This window comes from Ptychodera flava, chromosome 19 (genome assembly GCF_041260155.1).
Source record: "Ptychodera flava strain L36383 chromosome 19, AS_Pfla_20210202, whole genome shotgun sequence".
Taxonomy (NCBI): Eukaryota; Metazoa; Hemichordata; class Enteropneusta; family Ptychoderidae; genus Ptychodera; species Ptychodera flava.
In genome coordinates, this window is record NC_091946.1 from 34824030 (window position 1) to 34839896 (window position 15867).

Here is a 15867-nt window from a genome sequence, read left to right on the forward strand (position 1 = left end):
ACGAAGCGGGTAGGGATTAGTGTATATTGTATGATATGGCACTGGTGCCATTCTGAAGACGGGACCTATATTAACTTTAAATTATGCAACGAAGGGGGACATAATATTTTCAGCGTGAGTAGCGAAAATTTTGATAGAAACACGCAAAGTTAAATATTCTCCTCAGGCATAAGGAACTTATATTATAGGACGAGGGGAGGGTTTTGTGCATAATGTATAATATATAGGCAATAGCGCCATACTGGCGATTGGGCCTCTAACTTTAAATTTTGCCGGGGAGGGGCACATGATATTCTCAGCGTCAGTAGCAAACAGTTTTATAGAAACATGCAAAGTTAAATTATTGTCCTCAGGCATAAGGGACTTATGTTATTGGACGAAGGGGAGGGCTTAGTGTATAATGTATAATACATAGGCAGTAGCGCTGTACTGAAGATAGGGCCTATAACTTTAAATTATTCCACAAAGGGGGACATGATATTCTCAGTGTGAATAGAGAACACATTGATAACAAGTTGCAAAAATGAAATATTTTTCTCACGCTCAAGGGACTTATGATATGTGAAGAAGTGGGAGGGCTTAGTGTATAATGGATAATATACAGGCACAAGTGCCATACTGAAGACGGGCCTATAACTTTGAATTATATAACGTGGTAAATAACATGAAATTGAACCAAGATAAAACAAAAGACATGCTAATCTGTTTTAGAAAAGACAAACCAGACATTCCAAAAATTGTCATAAATGGATCGGTCATAGAAAGGGTAAAGGTCCAAAAACTCCTTGGAGTTATGATAAATGATACACTCTCGTGGTAGATGGTCTGATCACATTAATTAAATTTACAACAAAGCTTCAAAACGTCTGTATTTTCTCAATCTCCTTAAAAGATCAGGGTTGAGCACAAAGCATTTACAAACATACTACATGTCAATCATAAGACCCGTGGTCGAGTATGCATGTCCCTTATGGCATAATGGCCTCACATCAGACCAAACCACCCTTCTTGAATCAGTTCAAAAGAGAGCATTTCGAATCATATATCCAGGGAAGTCATACCAAGAATCTATTACAACTAAATGCAACACATTGCATCAGAGAAGAGAGGAGTTATGTCGTTCTTTCTTTTATAAAATTTGTATTGATACTGACAAGTTGAACTACATAATCAATCCAGTCTCCACCAGAAAGACTTGTCACTCCAAACAATATGCTACTCCTAGGTGTCGTACACAAAGATTTAAGAATAGTTTTATCCCCTACGCTCTTTACAATTATTATAGATAGCCTTCCTTTTTTAGTTATGTGCTTTTCGAACCACTTTTTATAATGTTTATGACTTTTAACAAAACAATTTTAATATGCACCTTTTAATCTGTGTAATTTTTTAATTGTAAGAATTCAACCTGTCTGTACTTCTATGGATCTGGTTGCAAAAACGTTTAATAATAATAAATAACGAAGGGGAACATGATATTCTGAGTGTCAGTAGCCTAACGATTGATAGAAACACAAAGTGATTTATTTTCCTCAGGCATAAGAGACTTTTGTTATAAGACCAAGGGGGCTTTGTGTATAATGTATAATAAATAGGCACTGGCGCCATATTGAAGTTAGGGCCTATAATTATCACTGATGCTCTCGTCCTGAAAAACGGAGAACCGTTTAAGCCTACAGAGTTCTACAAACATGTAACAATTTCACTACCAATGTATGCTTGCCCTCGGTTTTTACGTATGGTGGATAAACTTAACAAAACTGGAACCTATAAGTACAAGAAAGGAGATCTCATTAAATAAGGATTTAATCCGAAGGAAATAAAAAACGAGATGTATTATATTGACATCGCCGGTTGTACATACAAACCTTTGAACGAATCAGCATATCTGCAAATTGTAACTGGAAGAGCCAAACTATAAAGCAGACAAAGCTACGCATTGCATTCTCACAAAAATCTCTCGTCATCAATATAATCAATTTACGCCAAAGAAATGTATCGTCAAAAGTAAACATAGCAACGCATTAAACTGACACTTGCACAGCCAATTCTGTGTTTGATCATATTCAATATCAAGGTCGTGCCGATAACAAGTCGATCTGAGGGATATGATATTTATTAGAATGTTCAAATAATCTTACTCTTCACAACGGTTTGAATGTAAAGTTTTTCCTAGTAATGCTGATGCTCAGCGTTCACTTCGAGCAGCACAGATAATATCAGTGTCATGTCAAAGCCCTATTAGCTGTATCTATTTGCATTTTACTTACTAAATAACACAATCGAATCTTTCAACAGATGTTTTCGATTCCAGTCATAAAGTCATACTAAAATGTCACAATTTCAACCCAAGGTAATGAAGTTGGTCAATTAAATCCAGATTCTCACAAGTACGTTTGAGGTAGCCGTATTTGAGTTGCAACTCTAAAATTATTTTCGTTAAAATCTAAAGGGAGAACCATTCGATTTTTGAGGGGTGGCAGGAGAAAAAGAAAAAAATTGACCCAGAAATGTCGAGAGAAAAAAATATTATCAAAGCAGACCAAAGAAAAAAATGTTACAAAATTTGGGAAATCGGTCTCTCTCATTATCTCATTCTCCTGCGGTGCGCCGCCTTTGGAGGTGCTAACATTTTCAATATACCTGAGGAAGTCCAATGTCTTCAAGTTTGATTGTTGACTATTGTCAAAACACTAATCATGCAAAAATAATTACATAATTATCAGTGTCCAGTCTCACATTCAAACAGTCTTACTCAGTGCGAAACATATTGAAACACGTCAGGCTTTACCATTGTACACATCATTTTATCAAGTTTTTAATGCGAGAGAGCCCCGCTCTCGCACTCTCCCCCTAGGGTGTCATATGTCATTTTCAAATAGTTTTATCCTGTGCAAACAAATTGAAACACCTCTCAGATTTAACCAGATGGCATCATTAAACATATCAAGGTTTCCACATTTTCGATGCGTGAGGGTGACATCTTGTATTCTCCCCTCGGCCTCTTGCAAATCTACGCAATGCTCTGCAAGTTTTTTCCAAGTTTTTTACTATTTAGTTTCGATAAAAAATCATTAAAGAAAATCCTTTGTTTTCCAGAATCTCTTCCCTCTAAGTTAATGTCATTGGTCCTATGCCTACACGGAATACCATGAGCTTATTACGAAAATACCGCAAAGGATGTACGAGGACATTGGTGCCGCGTAACGACCGACGCGAAGCGGAGGGCAATGCGCGGCGCCATGTCACTGAGGCGGGGACCAGCCAAACAGTGAACGTGCAGATACACCTGCAGGGGATGGGACGCCCGGAAACAGTTCGTGTTACGGAACGGGCGTTCCATACGGCTTTTTTAGCGCACGCAAAATGCTATCGTTCTCGATGGTAGATGTATAATAATACTCGTTATTTTTAGATGCGCAGTTGTTAACCAGTGACATGTAATTAAGTCAAGAACCGCATATTGAAAAACTGGTAAGCAAGAAAAAAATGCATTGCTTTAACATGTGGAAAAATTAAAGGTATACAGTCACCTGTAATCTAAATATGCCCTTATATGGTCAAAGGGGCGTTCCTTGGTCACAGTATTCAAAATGCCCATCTGAGGGTGTTCTTTTTAAACACGGCCACCCGCTTAAAATCAGTGATTGGTTAATTTAACAGCGGCCACCCGCTTAAAATCAGTGATTGGTTAAATTTTCTCTTTCCATGGTAACTGTGGAAAAATTGGAACAGGTGACAGTATACCTTTAATGCAGGAGAGACAATAGGAAAAAATGCTGCAACAGTGGCGGGGTAAAAATGCTGTCATACACATTTCCTCCACCCATCACCCCCTCCGAAATCAAATGGTTCTTCCCTGAATTGTGTGTTCATTGCCCAAAATTATTGAAATATGTTCTGTGATCACACTTTGGTAAGCATTTACCAGGAGTTGCGTGTTATTTGAAACCACCGTGTCTGAAAAGATACAGCAAATAGGGCTTCAAGTCTGAAGGTTTGGCAATACAGTCTACATAGATCATGCAAGGGACCGAGAACAATCAATGATATGGTGGCGGCCTTTCTAAATAGGGTGGTGAAAATATAAGAGTGATAATAAAATTCAGTATCATAAATCACTTGAAAAGCATACGATAATGCATTTAATTTCTCACGTTAGGGTTCCACACACGTTACAACCCGGCCCTTTGTGTTTTATCCTGCATTTGAATGAAATTTTTGGCAACTTTTGATGGTCATCAGATGTTGCTGAAGATCAGTTAAAAAATGGTTTATGATCATTTACTTTTAAGTGATACGAAATAAATGTTCTGAGAAATTGATAATAAATCTTAGTCATACAAAATGTACAGTATTTCGTCCTTTTCTCAAAAGATCGTCAATTAACAGCATTTATAATATTATTGGACACAAATTTTGAGATTCTTTGCTCTTTACTCGGTTATAGTTATTTAAGCGTGACACTAAAGACACCGGGTTAAATTTTAAAGCCCATGTTACTTCTAATATTACCGATGCTCGAAGACAATGTCAAGAAATCGGGAAAGGCTTGTCTGTGGATTCCCTGCCCATGGGTTTTAAGGCTTTTGTAAGAACGAAATAATCTTATTTGTTTGGAGCAGTATACGTATTGGGAAAGTATTCCGACAAGCTTGCAGCTAGTTCAGCATAATTTCGTGAGATACTGGTGTCGTGTTTCAAAGTTAGATTTGATAAATATTTTTGATATGATCTGCGTGTTAAATTTAAAATTACCAATTCGGTCTAAAAGAAGCACATACTTTTGCCGTGTACTAGACTTTTACACATGCAAATCAATAGACGCTCTTCTTGCTTGTCAACTGATTTTCAATGTATGTATTACTGGGCGAATAACTAGGCAGAAAAGAACATTTTATGAATTTACCCGGTGGCAGAGTTAAATTCACCAGCAATTCCTATTTGATCACATTCCAAGGCTTCATGATAGTTTTTATCAATAGTTACTCATTCAATGTTTCTCGGTTGAGTTTTAAAAGCGTTTCTTCTCGGTTGTTTGTCACTTATTATAATCATTTTTAATCCAGTAAATAAATCGATTTTTTCTTTCTTTTACGTGTGCATGTCTGTGGTTTTAAACTGCATTAAATATGTGTTTGAGTTCAAGATGAATAAATCAATAACTAATTAATTAATTAAATACATGTGATACAGATATAGAACCGATAAAAGTAGATTCATTTAATGCTTTCAGTTTATGCATATTTAGAAAGAGATCGTTCAGAGTCGAATACGATGACCATTACACACAAGTTGTGTACCAAATTAGAGCAATGTCATGGGCAACTGACTATATGAGAGAGGTGGTTGTTCTATAGATTACCGTTACTGTTCTGTGAAGATCGCCACTGACACAAACTTGACTGTATTGCAATCGTATTCACTCCATCAATACCACTTTTGTACTGTAACGCCCTCCTTTGTAGAGATTTTATAGTGCCAGTGATACTGCAGTAGCAGGGCGGTACCTGACAGTGACACTGCCCTGAGGTAGTAGCTGTATTAACTTTGGTAATTTTATAGCTGTATTAACTTTGGTAATTTTGACAATATTTTTGTTCATTTTTTATACAACTGTGTTCTTCTTCTGCTCCCTGCAGCATGTTGAACTGTCCAGTATTCAGCTTGCTATTACAGCCTGTGTATGTGTACCATGCATTTGTATCACTGACAATTGACTGTCAGTCTGGACTCTAATTAAATTATCACCCAATACATAAGTTTATACAGGCTTTGTCGACAAGCTGAATATTGTGTGTTTGGGGATGCTGTAGGGAAACAGCATGACACTGTAGTTGATATATTGCACAGAAATATTGCAAAAATAATCAAAAGTTGCAGATTCTACCCTGTTACTAGGCTCAAGTTTGGTTTTTCACGACAAATCATACATGTTTAGAATTTTTCAAGATAAAGGTCATGAAATGTTACAAAATGATTCTAGATTTTGTTAAACTATTACAAACATTACAACAGTTGGATGACATAAAGATGGTACTCATTTTTCATTGAATTACCCACAAAAGTTGGAATTGGAAAATGTGAAACGTGAAAGGGAATCAATAAATTTTCAAGTCCCCCTACGGGCAGAGCAAAATTTTCAAGTCCAACTTCTACTATCCTAAAAAATTTCTAATACCCCCTTAATTCCTCCAGCCCCCTAACCATTTTTGTGGACGCAGCCTTACTCTCGACTGTTAAAAAATTCTCCGTACGGTTTGAAATTTCTCTGCTGGGAGACAGTTCTCCGCACTATTCGGGATTTCTCTGCTGGGAGACAATTCTCCGAAGTGTTTCAAATTCCTTTCTATTGTTTTCCGTACTGTTACGTCTCCGCTCGCGGTTAGGAATCAAAACCAGATTTTTATTGATAAAACAATCATGTCTCAGAAACGGAACCAAGCAAAGGCGTAACTTCGTCAAAATTTTAGTGCCTAAAACCAACCTATCAACCTATCAGACTTACGTAATATAAACAACCCTCACCTGGCGATTACATACTGCCTCACTTCAAACAAAACAAGCTCAAAGTCTCGTTTAACCAGTCTGAGACGAGCACAGAGAGCGGTGACTTACGAACGAATAATTCATCATTCCAACCTAGCAGATAAAGGAGGATATAATGCTAACAGTATCTACACAGGAGAGTAAACAAAAATCACAGTGTTTACAGATACTCGATATTTAAGTAGTTTTCTAACGATACTCCTCATGGTCTGATAAAAAAGCAACTAAAACGAACCTGTCTTACGAAATCATAGCTTGGTATACAACTTTGACTAACATGTGAAGGAGTAAGTACTCTGTCGATATCCGGACCGACACCCGAAAAATCCGTTGAGCATTAATTCAGACACAGTCTGCCTACATTGCTCAAACTCTAAAAAATGCATACGATAGTGACATAAAGTACTAGGACTCTTTGGCAATTTTATTTTGCTTACCTTTTCCTATTTTTAGGCCACAACTCATCGAACAATACCATAATGCAATCTGTTACCTCCCCGGTACTATACAAACCACCAAACTAAGAAGATTGCTGAGCAGAGCTAATGTTCATCCGGAAAAGAAAATTGAAAAATTTAGAAAGTCGTAGTGCAACAAATGAAAATTGGCGATGCGAATTATATAAACGGACACTCTCCGCTAGCCAAAATAGTTTTAAAGGCCGTCTAGAGCAACTATTGTTAAGAGAACCAGAAAACCGGGGAAAGGTTAAACATAGAAAATAAAATGTGGTACATCTCAAAACAGCCTTCCACAACATGATTTTTAAACACCGAAAAGCAGAGCTAGTATTGACCCGAAAGATATCATAATGCAGAATAATTAACACGAAACAAAAGTTCTGGTAATCAATCTGAGTGCCTAATACAAAGTAATCGTCGACAGACTAATACAGCACTAACAGCGCTCAATGGATGCCCAAAAACCTAAAATCATAGCGTCCAGAATTCCGCTTGATGCTGGGTCATTTTAATCATGACATCACATATAGAGTCAGCCAACAGTGACCAACTCTCTTCACCCTTTTAGCGCCGACGTCAGTTTTTCTCCCCTTTACAAAATACAGCCTAGTCAAATTTTCTCACATTTTGCTAAAGTTTTGATGACAAACTGTAGCCAATGAAATATGATGTCCATTTGGTCCAAAATTCACAAAAACTCGCAGTAAAATTTTGGTCAGAAAAATTACAGAACTCGAAGGGTTAATAACAAATTTGGCTTCTCTTCGAGGACGAAGATGACTATTATACAACCGAACGAAGGGAATGCACAACAACAGAGCAAATGATGAAGGAACCTCACAGTTTGTTCAAAAAACACTGTTAAGACGAATCACTCGAACAAAATTACCGGTTTTACCGGGAACCCAGATAACATGACCAGGGTCAAAACACTATATATTAACCGATGTCCCGCCATGTTTCCCTTATCATGAAACATCGTTGATCGACTCAGTATATCATACATACCACTAACAAAGGTAGAAACGATGTGTGAAGCAGGCTTCATTTCCTCTATATAAATTGTTAAGAGCAGAGACAAAGTTGAAACAGTACGGAGAATTGTCTCCTAGCAGAGAAATTTCAAACAGTACGGAGAATCGTCTCCTGGCAGAGAAATTTCAACCAGTGCCGAGAATTGTCTCCTAGCAGAGAAATTTCACAGTACGGAGAATCGTCTCCCAGCACAGAAATTTCAAACAGTACGAAGAATGGTCGTTTTCGTCCTCAGTATGAATTATTATTTAAACATGATGGAGTAAAACTTAGTTCTCCTTCAAGGGAGACTATATAGCTATCATTATGACAGTACAACTTCTTTGCAATTTTTTAGCTCACATTTTCACACACGTGAGCTAATGTCGCAGCGATGTCTGTCTGTCTGTCTGTCCGTCTGTATGTCTGTCTGTCTGTTGGCCCGATATCTAAAAAACGGCTCATCATGTCAGAATAAAATTTATTACATAGATTAAGTTTGCAAATGGAAAGAACTGGTTAGGTTTTGGTGTGTGTGGCTTACATACTTTTTGCTCATAAGCATAATTAATGATTTTAGAAAAAACGGATATACATTGAGAACGACTGCACACAATTTAATAAGATTTGCTACAAATGTTGATCACACCAGGATATATCAGTCGTAAGAGGTATGAAGGAGTAACATGAAAGGTAACTGCTAATTTGCATATTTAATGAGCTTTCCTAATTGGGGATATATACCTGGATTTACTCTCTCAAAGTTGACAAAACATTCTATCTACATTGATGATACCAGGTTAAAACAATATTGAAAGTCATTTAGCATTTTCATGTCAGCTAATTTATAAGCTGCGTATCTAAAGGGCTTTCACACTTTGGCATATATAGCCAAGGAAGGAGTTGAAGGAATTGACCAAAGGTAATTACACTTGCTAGATAAAGAGGTGAAACAATGACAGCAGTCAAAGTAATTTCATAGTTTTTATTTCAGCTATTCACATATTTTTATACCCAAATGAACTCTAGAATTAATCTGTGGTGAATTATTGTTCATGATGTTGATCATAACAGTTTCAATGACGTTGCAAACGTGTAGCAAAAGTTTAAATCTACACACAGTTGCAATAAATAATGAAACACGTGACCATTTTCATTTCATATGTGGTTCTGTAATAACAACCACAGTGTCATGTACTTTCTAACCTTTTCACCCTATTTCCTCTTTTTAGGGTCAACCATGATATTGAAAGGGTTTACGGTAAATTGAAATTCCTCATGGTAAGCTTTTTTAAATAGCCTGGCAGAAAGGGAATTTTCAGTCAAGACAAAAATTTACATACTTGCAATATTTTTAACTCGAATGATACTGGTTATGAGGCCGATGTGTCTATTTTATACATAGTATGGTATGTCGACAAACTAAAGCCTAGGCATTTCTGTCAATATAACACGGAATAAAAATTGAAAAATGAAAAAATGGTCAAAAGATAGAGCTAACTATCCCATAGCTATGTTACGCTTTACCAACAAAGGAAGAAAAACAGACTTTTCAATGAGCTATGATAGGTTCATGTCACTCTCAATTTCATGATGGCTGGCAACAACCCACCGGAATTTTTGAATTCCGTGACTGCTGTTTTCTCATTGAAATTAATGATTGACACCTATTTATGTACAATAGTTCTGGACATCTGGTGATGCATTTTTCGGTCTTTGTAGGAGTTAAACTTTGCTCTCAGTGGACGTGTTACGTCGCGTTCATGACTTCGACTTTTGGTATTTCTGTGGTGACCTCTGCCCTGTTTCATGGTCTCTACTTGTTTGTACGGTCTTGGTTTAGGGTCACTTTCTATTTCTTTCAGCTTATCCTCCCTAATGTAAAAATACTATTCGTCACTTGTACTTCGGCATTCAAAATTCATACAGGGATGTTTCAGAATGGAACAGCCCTTCATGTTATACAACATTCTTCAAGTCGTGTTTTATTGTGTGTGTCGGTACATTCATTATTCAGAACAGGTCACACCCTTTGAACTCAGAGTGACTTAGGACAAGCGTTCGTGCTCAACAGTCTTGCCTGAATTACTCAGTCTTCAGACCGTTTGATAGACGTCGGATTTGCCACGGAAAATGTCATCGCCGGACGTTAACAAAGCCTTGAAGATAGCTTCGGGTGCAGTGGCCACTGTAGGTTTGCTGAATTATGTGTATCCATACTGGGGCCAAGATTGGCGCACCATCAGATTTGGTTGGCGGCTTAAGACAGCTACAGACAGTCTAATTGAACGAAAGCACTATGTAGTCGACATCTTCGAGGAGCATGCAAAGAAGCAGCCATACAAGGCATGTGTTATATACAACAACACAATATACACCTACGGGGACATCGACCGTATGTCCAATCAGTTTGCAAACTTTGTTCGTCGCCAGGGACTCAAGCGTGGAGATACCATCGCCATGTTTATGTACAACGAACCAGCGTATTTATGGATGTTCTTTGGCTTGGCAAAGTTAGGAATAAGTTGCGCCTTCATCAACTACAACCTGCGTGGTGAATCAATAATCCATTGTCTTGATGTCACTGGAGCAAAGCTACTAGTGGTAGGACACGGTGAGAATCACTACTATTCCAAATGAAATCGTTGTAGTTACTATTACTGTGTACGGTTAACTACAACAGTTCATTTTCTATTTGTACAGACTTCTACTTCAGTATACCCTTTGTGTTCAGTTTACAATTTAATATTGTGACGTAAATCTCGAAGACAAAGTTCAGTGTGACCTCTGGCTGTTCGCGATAAACATGTTCAAAGAGCGCTGTTTGAAGCTGTGAACTGCGTTTAAGTACGGGAGTTAGTGTTGTAACGATGCCTGTGTGTCTGCCCATGCAATATCTAAAGTACGGCCACTGACGGATAAGGAGTGTGCATGACTATTTTTCATGAAATATGAAATATCAAATATTATCAATGACTAACATCATTGTGTAACGTGAATTGAGAATGGCGAGATGGCTCATTACACTCACTCAGATTTCCAGCTTTACATTCCACAATTTACTACATAAAGTCTAATTAGGGGCCCAAGCCTATCGGTTGGGCTCCTATTGGTTTCATTGGGGTTTTTCTTCGTCCGCTTCTTCTTCCATAAATTCTTTGCCAGCCTAGATCTCAAAAACCACTCAGAGTACACTTCTAAAATTAGCACAGTGATCAGGGCGAATGACAGGTGGTTTACTAAACCCTTGAAATTTTAATTAGTCAAGTGACCTGGGCCACATTGGATTTTATGAACACCTAAAAATTGCTTGTCCTGGTGACTTAGGGTCTAGTTAATTTGAAATTTGAAGTGCAGCAAGCATGGTCCCTGTTCTTTAAAATTTGCAAATAAAGTCGAGGGCGGTCGCGTGACCTTGGCCGCCATATATGATTTTCAAAAAGTCCAATTTACTCTTTAAAAATCTTAAACTCCACAACCAAAAGACCATTTGTATTGACATTTTACACATGTCATCACAAATGTAAGTACTATCGAGTTTGCGGAAGGCATATGCACAAGTCATGTGATTTGGCCGCCACATTGTATTTTCTTTAAATGCCAATTTGATATATATAAATATCTTAAACTCCGCAACTAACACACCATTTGAACTGAAATTTTACTCATATCATCAGTAGTCCGGATCCGTCACGTGGTTTGGCCGCCAAATTGGATTTTGCGAAAATCCAACTTTAATCTTCAAAAATCATCTCAAAAACCAACACACCGATTGAACTGAAATTTTACTGTGTCATCCTTAGTGTGAGCATTTTCGAGTTTGCGAAAATGCATATTTAGATTGGTTTCATGGTTTGGCGGCCATATTAGTTATTGCGGAAAACCTATCATTACCAACGAAACCTACAGTAGCCATGAATGATGTTCAGAATGTTTCTTTACAAGAACCAAAAGATCATTCAAAACTCAAATTTTGCACATAGTATCATCATTTGCAAGCACCTTGAATCATGGCAACCGCTTGAGCCCAAGCAACGGTGCTTGCAGCTTTAATTAGGGGCCCGAGCCCTCTAGGGCTTTGATGGATGAAGCACCTAATGGCACTAGAGAGTTAATGATTATCGCTACGGTATCTTTTGTCAGTGTTCGCAAGTGCTTGAGCTCCATGAAGCTGCTTGCAGCTTTAATTCTTCTTTCTTCTTCTTCTTCTGGAAAACCACTGCATGTACTCTTAGGGACTGGTCAGTTTCTTCAGCCTGGGGGGGGGGGGGGCGGTGGATTCATTGGGGGATCACCCTGTTTTTGACTTTGGTGATAGGGGGGGGGGGGTCACCATGTTTTTGAAATGCCCAATAGGGGGGGTCAGTGTGTTTTTGAATTTTGACACAGGCTCATCATTGCCTAAAATGCTAGTGTCAGCCACAAATTTCATCATTCAGTTGTATTTTTCGACGCGCCCTTCGGGCGCGTAACTTTAACAATCAGTCATATTTTCCAGCACGCCCAGTTTAACATATCAAGCATACATACATCAGAGATATCTGTATGTTCAATATTTTGCAGCGTGCTCTTCAGCTCATTGCTTTAATATATCAGACATTTTTCAGCATGCCCTTCAAGTGCATGACTTTAATATGCAAGACATATATATCAGAGATATCAGGATGTTTCATATTTTTCGGCGCGCCCTTCGGGCGCCATACTTTAATAAATCAGAGATATCTTGATGTTTGCTAAGTGAAAGTGTAACATTATGAAATCTGCAATTCATATGAAAAGGATGACAAATTCCTGATACTTTTCTGTTCTCTCTGTGAGAATTCAGTATGAGAAAGCAATATGCACAAATATTTCACAATATATATTTGATACAGTGGCTTATTTTAGAGATAGAAAAATGACAAGATATCTTTCCTTCTCATTGATGCAATTATTTTCCTTTGTTTCACAGGTTTTCTGTAGAAAGATGCTTTTTTATGAACAAAATAACGGTTAAAGAGGCAGTTTTTGTCATTATTAGCTGTGCTTTTATGGTTTCAATGTTACAAGAAAAGGTCCTCTCAGACACTGTACACATCAGATTTGGCTAAAAAAGCTCTCTATGGCTCCTCAGGAGATTTAATTGAATGGTTGGCAAGTCTTAGCACCCATCAAAGTTTTTGATTCACTGCTTTTTCCTCTTTGATATTAATGATTGACATCCATTTCTGTACAACAGTTCAGGACATCTGGTTAAAAAGCAGAGAAAGAGTGAAATACATTCACAGCTCATTCAAAATACAGCTCATTCAAAATGTACTGTATTCAAACTTTAAGATTCACACTTTGAAATACCTATCTTACAACTGACATGTCAACAATTTCATTTAAACATAAAATGACTATTTAAAATATAAATATATGTAAAATTAAAATATAATATATATATATACATATATATATATATATATATATATATATATATATATATATATATAATATATATATATATATATAAATTTATGTCAACCTTTTGTTTACCTATGTCGCGCCCGGGGGGTCACCCTGTTTTCGAAATTTGGGATAGGGAGGGTCACCCTGTTTTCAAAATTTGGAATAGGGGGGTCAGCCACTTTTTGACGTCGGCAAAAAATAATCCACCGCCCCCACCCCCCGGCCGAAGAAACTGACCAGTCCCTTACCAAGCTTGGTAGTGATCAGGGCTAATGAGAGGTGGTGAACCTAACCATTGAATTCCTAAATAGTCACGTGACCAGGCGACCATTTTAGATATTATGAAAACCTTAAAGAGGCGTCTTCTGCTCGTGACCTAGGGGTCTGGTAAATTTGAAATTTGATGCGTAGCAAGCATGTACGCTCTTCTTCAAAATCTGTAAATAAAATTGCGAGCGGTCACGTGACCTTGGTCGCCTTTTTTGACTTTCAAAAATCCAATTTAATCTACAAAAATCTTAAACTCCAGAACCAACCACTTTTTTTTGGATTTGGATCGGTCATGTGGTTTGGCCACCATATTGTTTATTTTTTTGTAAATTTCAATTTAATCTATAAAAATCTTAAACCAACACACCGTTTCAACTGAATTATTACTCCTGTGATCATTAGTGTGAGTACTATTACATTTGCAAAAGACATTTGGATCGGTCTACTGCTTAGGCCGCCAATTTTGCACATTGTGTCATCAGTACAATTACCTCCAACCATGGTAACCGCTTTGGCCCCGCCAACGCTGCTTGCAGCTCTAATTAATCTTACTTTTATGGTCATTAATGAGGTTCCCTTCAGTGACATTGGTAATTTCCATATTAAACAAAATTTGGATCTGATTCCCGACATGTACATCTGTATGTTAAAGAAAGATTTGTCTAAGCTGGACATGAACTCTTATGTAACCATTCTGGCAGACCTACAACTCCTTGAAAGATTTAATACCATTAGTAATAGAATATTCGCGGTTCCTTAACAAAGTTTTACAAATTAGTTAGATAACTGAACTTAAACAAATGGACAAATCATAGTCAACCTTGCGAAACAGTTGCGGATGGCACAAATATTTGCAGTGAAATATTACACCCATTTTGCGCCCCAAATATTGTCTCTTACGATTGTTTTCTTTATGTCTAGAAAGGGAACTTGTATTTGCTGTTGTGGACATAAAAGACCAATTGGCTGCTACCAAGATCGACGTATTGAGTTTCAACGGCGATAATGAAAGTTACATCAAAGATGTCACACAGGAACTTTTGAAATCTCCTGCTGAACCAATATCAAAAGATGAAAGAATCGACGTTTGTAAGGACGACGTCAGTGTCTATATATTTACCTCTGGCACAACAGGTATGATTGTTGTATTCTCTCCATCTGACGATACTTTTCAACGGCCAAACAAGATCTAAATTCGTAGACTGCAATAAGTGCAGTCATCTCACCATTTGATGCCAGATGCAAAGTGGCAATATTCATTGCTAGTTAATCCCCGATATTGCCACATAGAACAATTGCTACATCCGATAAAGATAAGCACCTTATACATACTACTGCAATTCCTTCCTAACAGGTCACCCGAAAGCGGTCAACATCACTTATACGTCACATGTGATATCATGCTTTTTGATGATGGACTTAGATGTACAGCGAAATGACCGTATCTATAATTGCCTTCCACTCTACCATAGTGCTGGATTTATGCTTGCTTTCGGTTTAGCTCTAAATCGAGGTATTGTTTGCTACTTAAATATTATCATTGTATGTTGCCTTATTGTTTCTCCTAGTATGTATGTATGTATGTATGTATGTATGTATGTATGTATGTATGTATGTATGTATGTATGTATGTATGTATGTATGTATGTATGTATGTATGTATCTATCTATCTATCTATCTATCTATCTATCTATCTATCTATCTATCTATCTATCTATCTATCTATCTATCTATCTATGTGTCATTCGAGTAGTATTATGTCTATGCTAACTATATGAAAATATTTGTCCAAACAGGAATCACCATGATTCTTGCAAAGAAGTTTTCGGTTCACAATTTTTGGGATGACTGCCGACGTCATAATGCAAGCATCTTCATGTATGTCGGTGAATTGTGCCGCTATCTTTTGACTTTGCCTGAGGTAAGTAAATAAGTATACAGGCACGTCGCATGCGTGTTATAATTTTGATGATCCGAGTAGTAATGGTTTTGTTTACAATTCAGAGAAGAAGTATTGTCCGGCAGTATACATTACTATATACGCCAATACAGTCTCTTAATAGAGACAAGGATATCCGTCGTAGTTAATTATTATCGAAAGTTTGTTTTTCCACTCTCCCTCAACATATATTATGACAC

The 15867-nt window shown here is 37.3% G+C and overlaps 1 protein-coding gene across 2 annotated transcripts in view; it reads left to right on the top strand.

Moving 5' to 3' along the window:
* Positions 1–15867, top strand: part of LOC139119372 (long-chain fatty acid transport protein 6-like) — a 37787-nt gene that overhangs the window by 14453 nt on the left and 7467 nt on the right. Inside the window, exons 1-4 of one of the 2 annotated variants that reach the window (XM_070683161.1) lie at positions 9720–10638; positions 14649–14861; positions 15082–15240; positions 15525–15649. In XM_070683161.1, coding sequence (XP_070539262.1) covers positions 10158–10638; positions 14649–14861; positions 15082–15240; positions 15525–15649 — 978 coding nt within the window. In that variant the 5' untranslated portion in view covers positions 9720–10157. Of the gene's footprint in view, positions 1–9719; positions 10639–14648; positions 14862–15081; positions 15241–15524; positions 15650–15867 lie in introns of those variants that run through there. The other variant, XM_070683162.1, reaches the window with a different exon arrangement.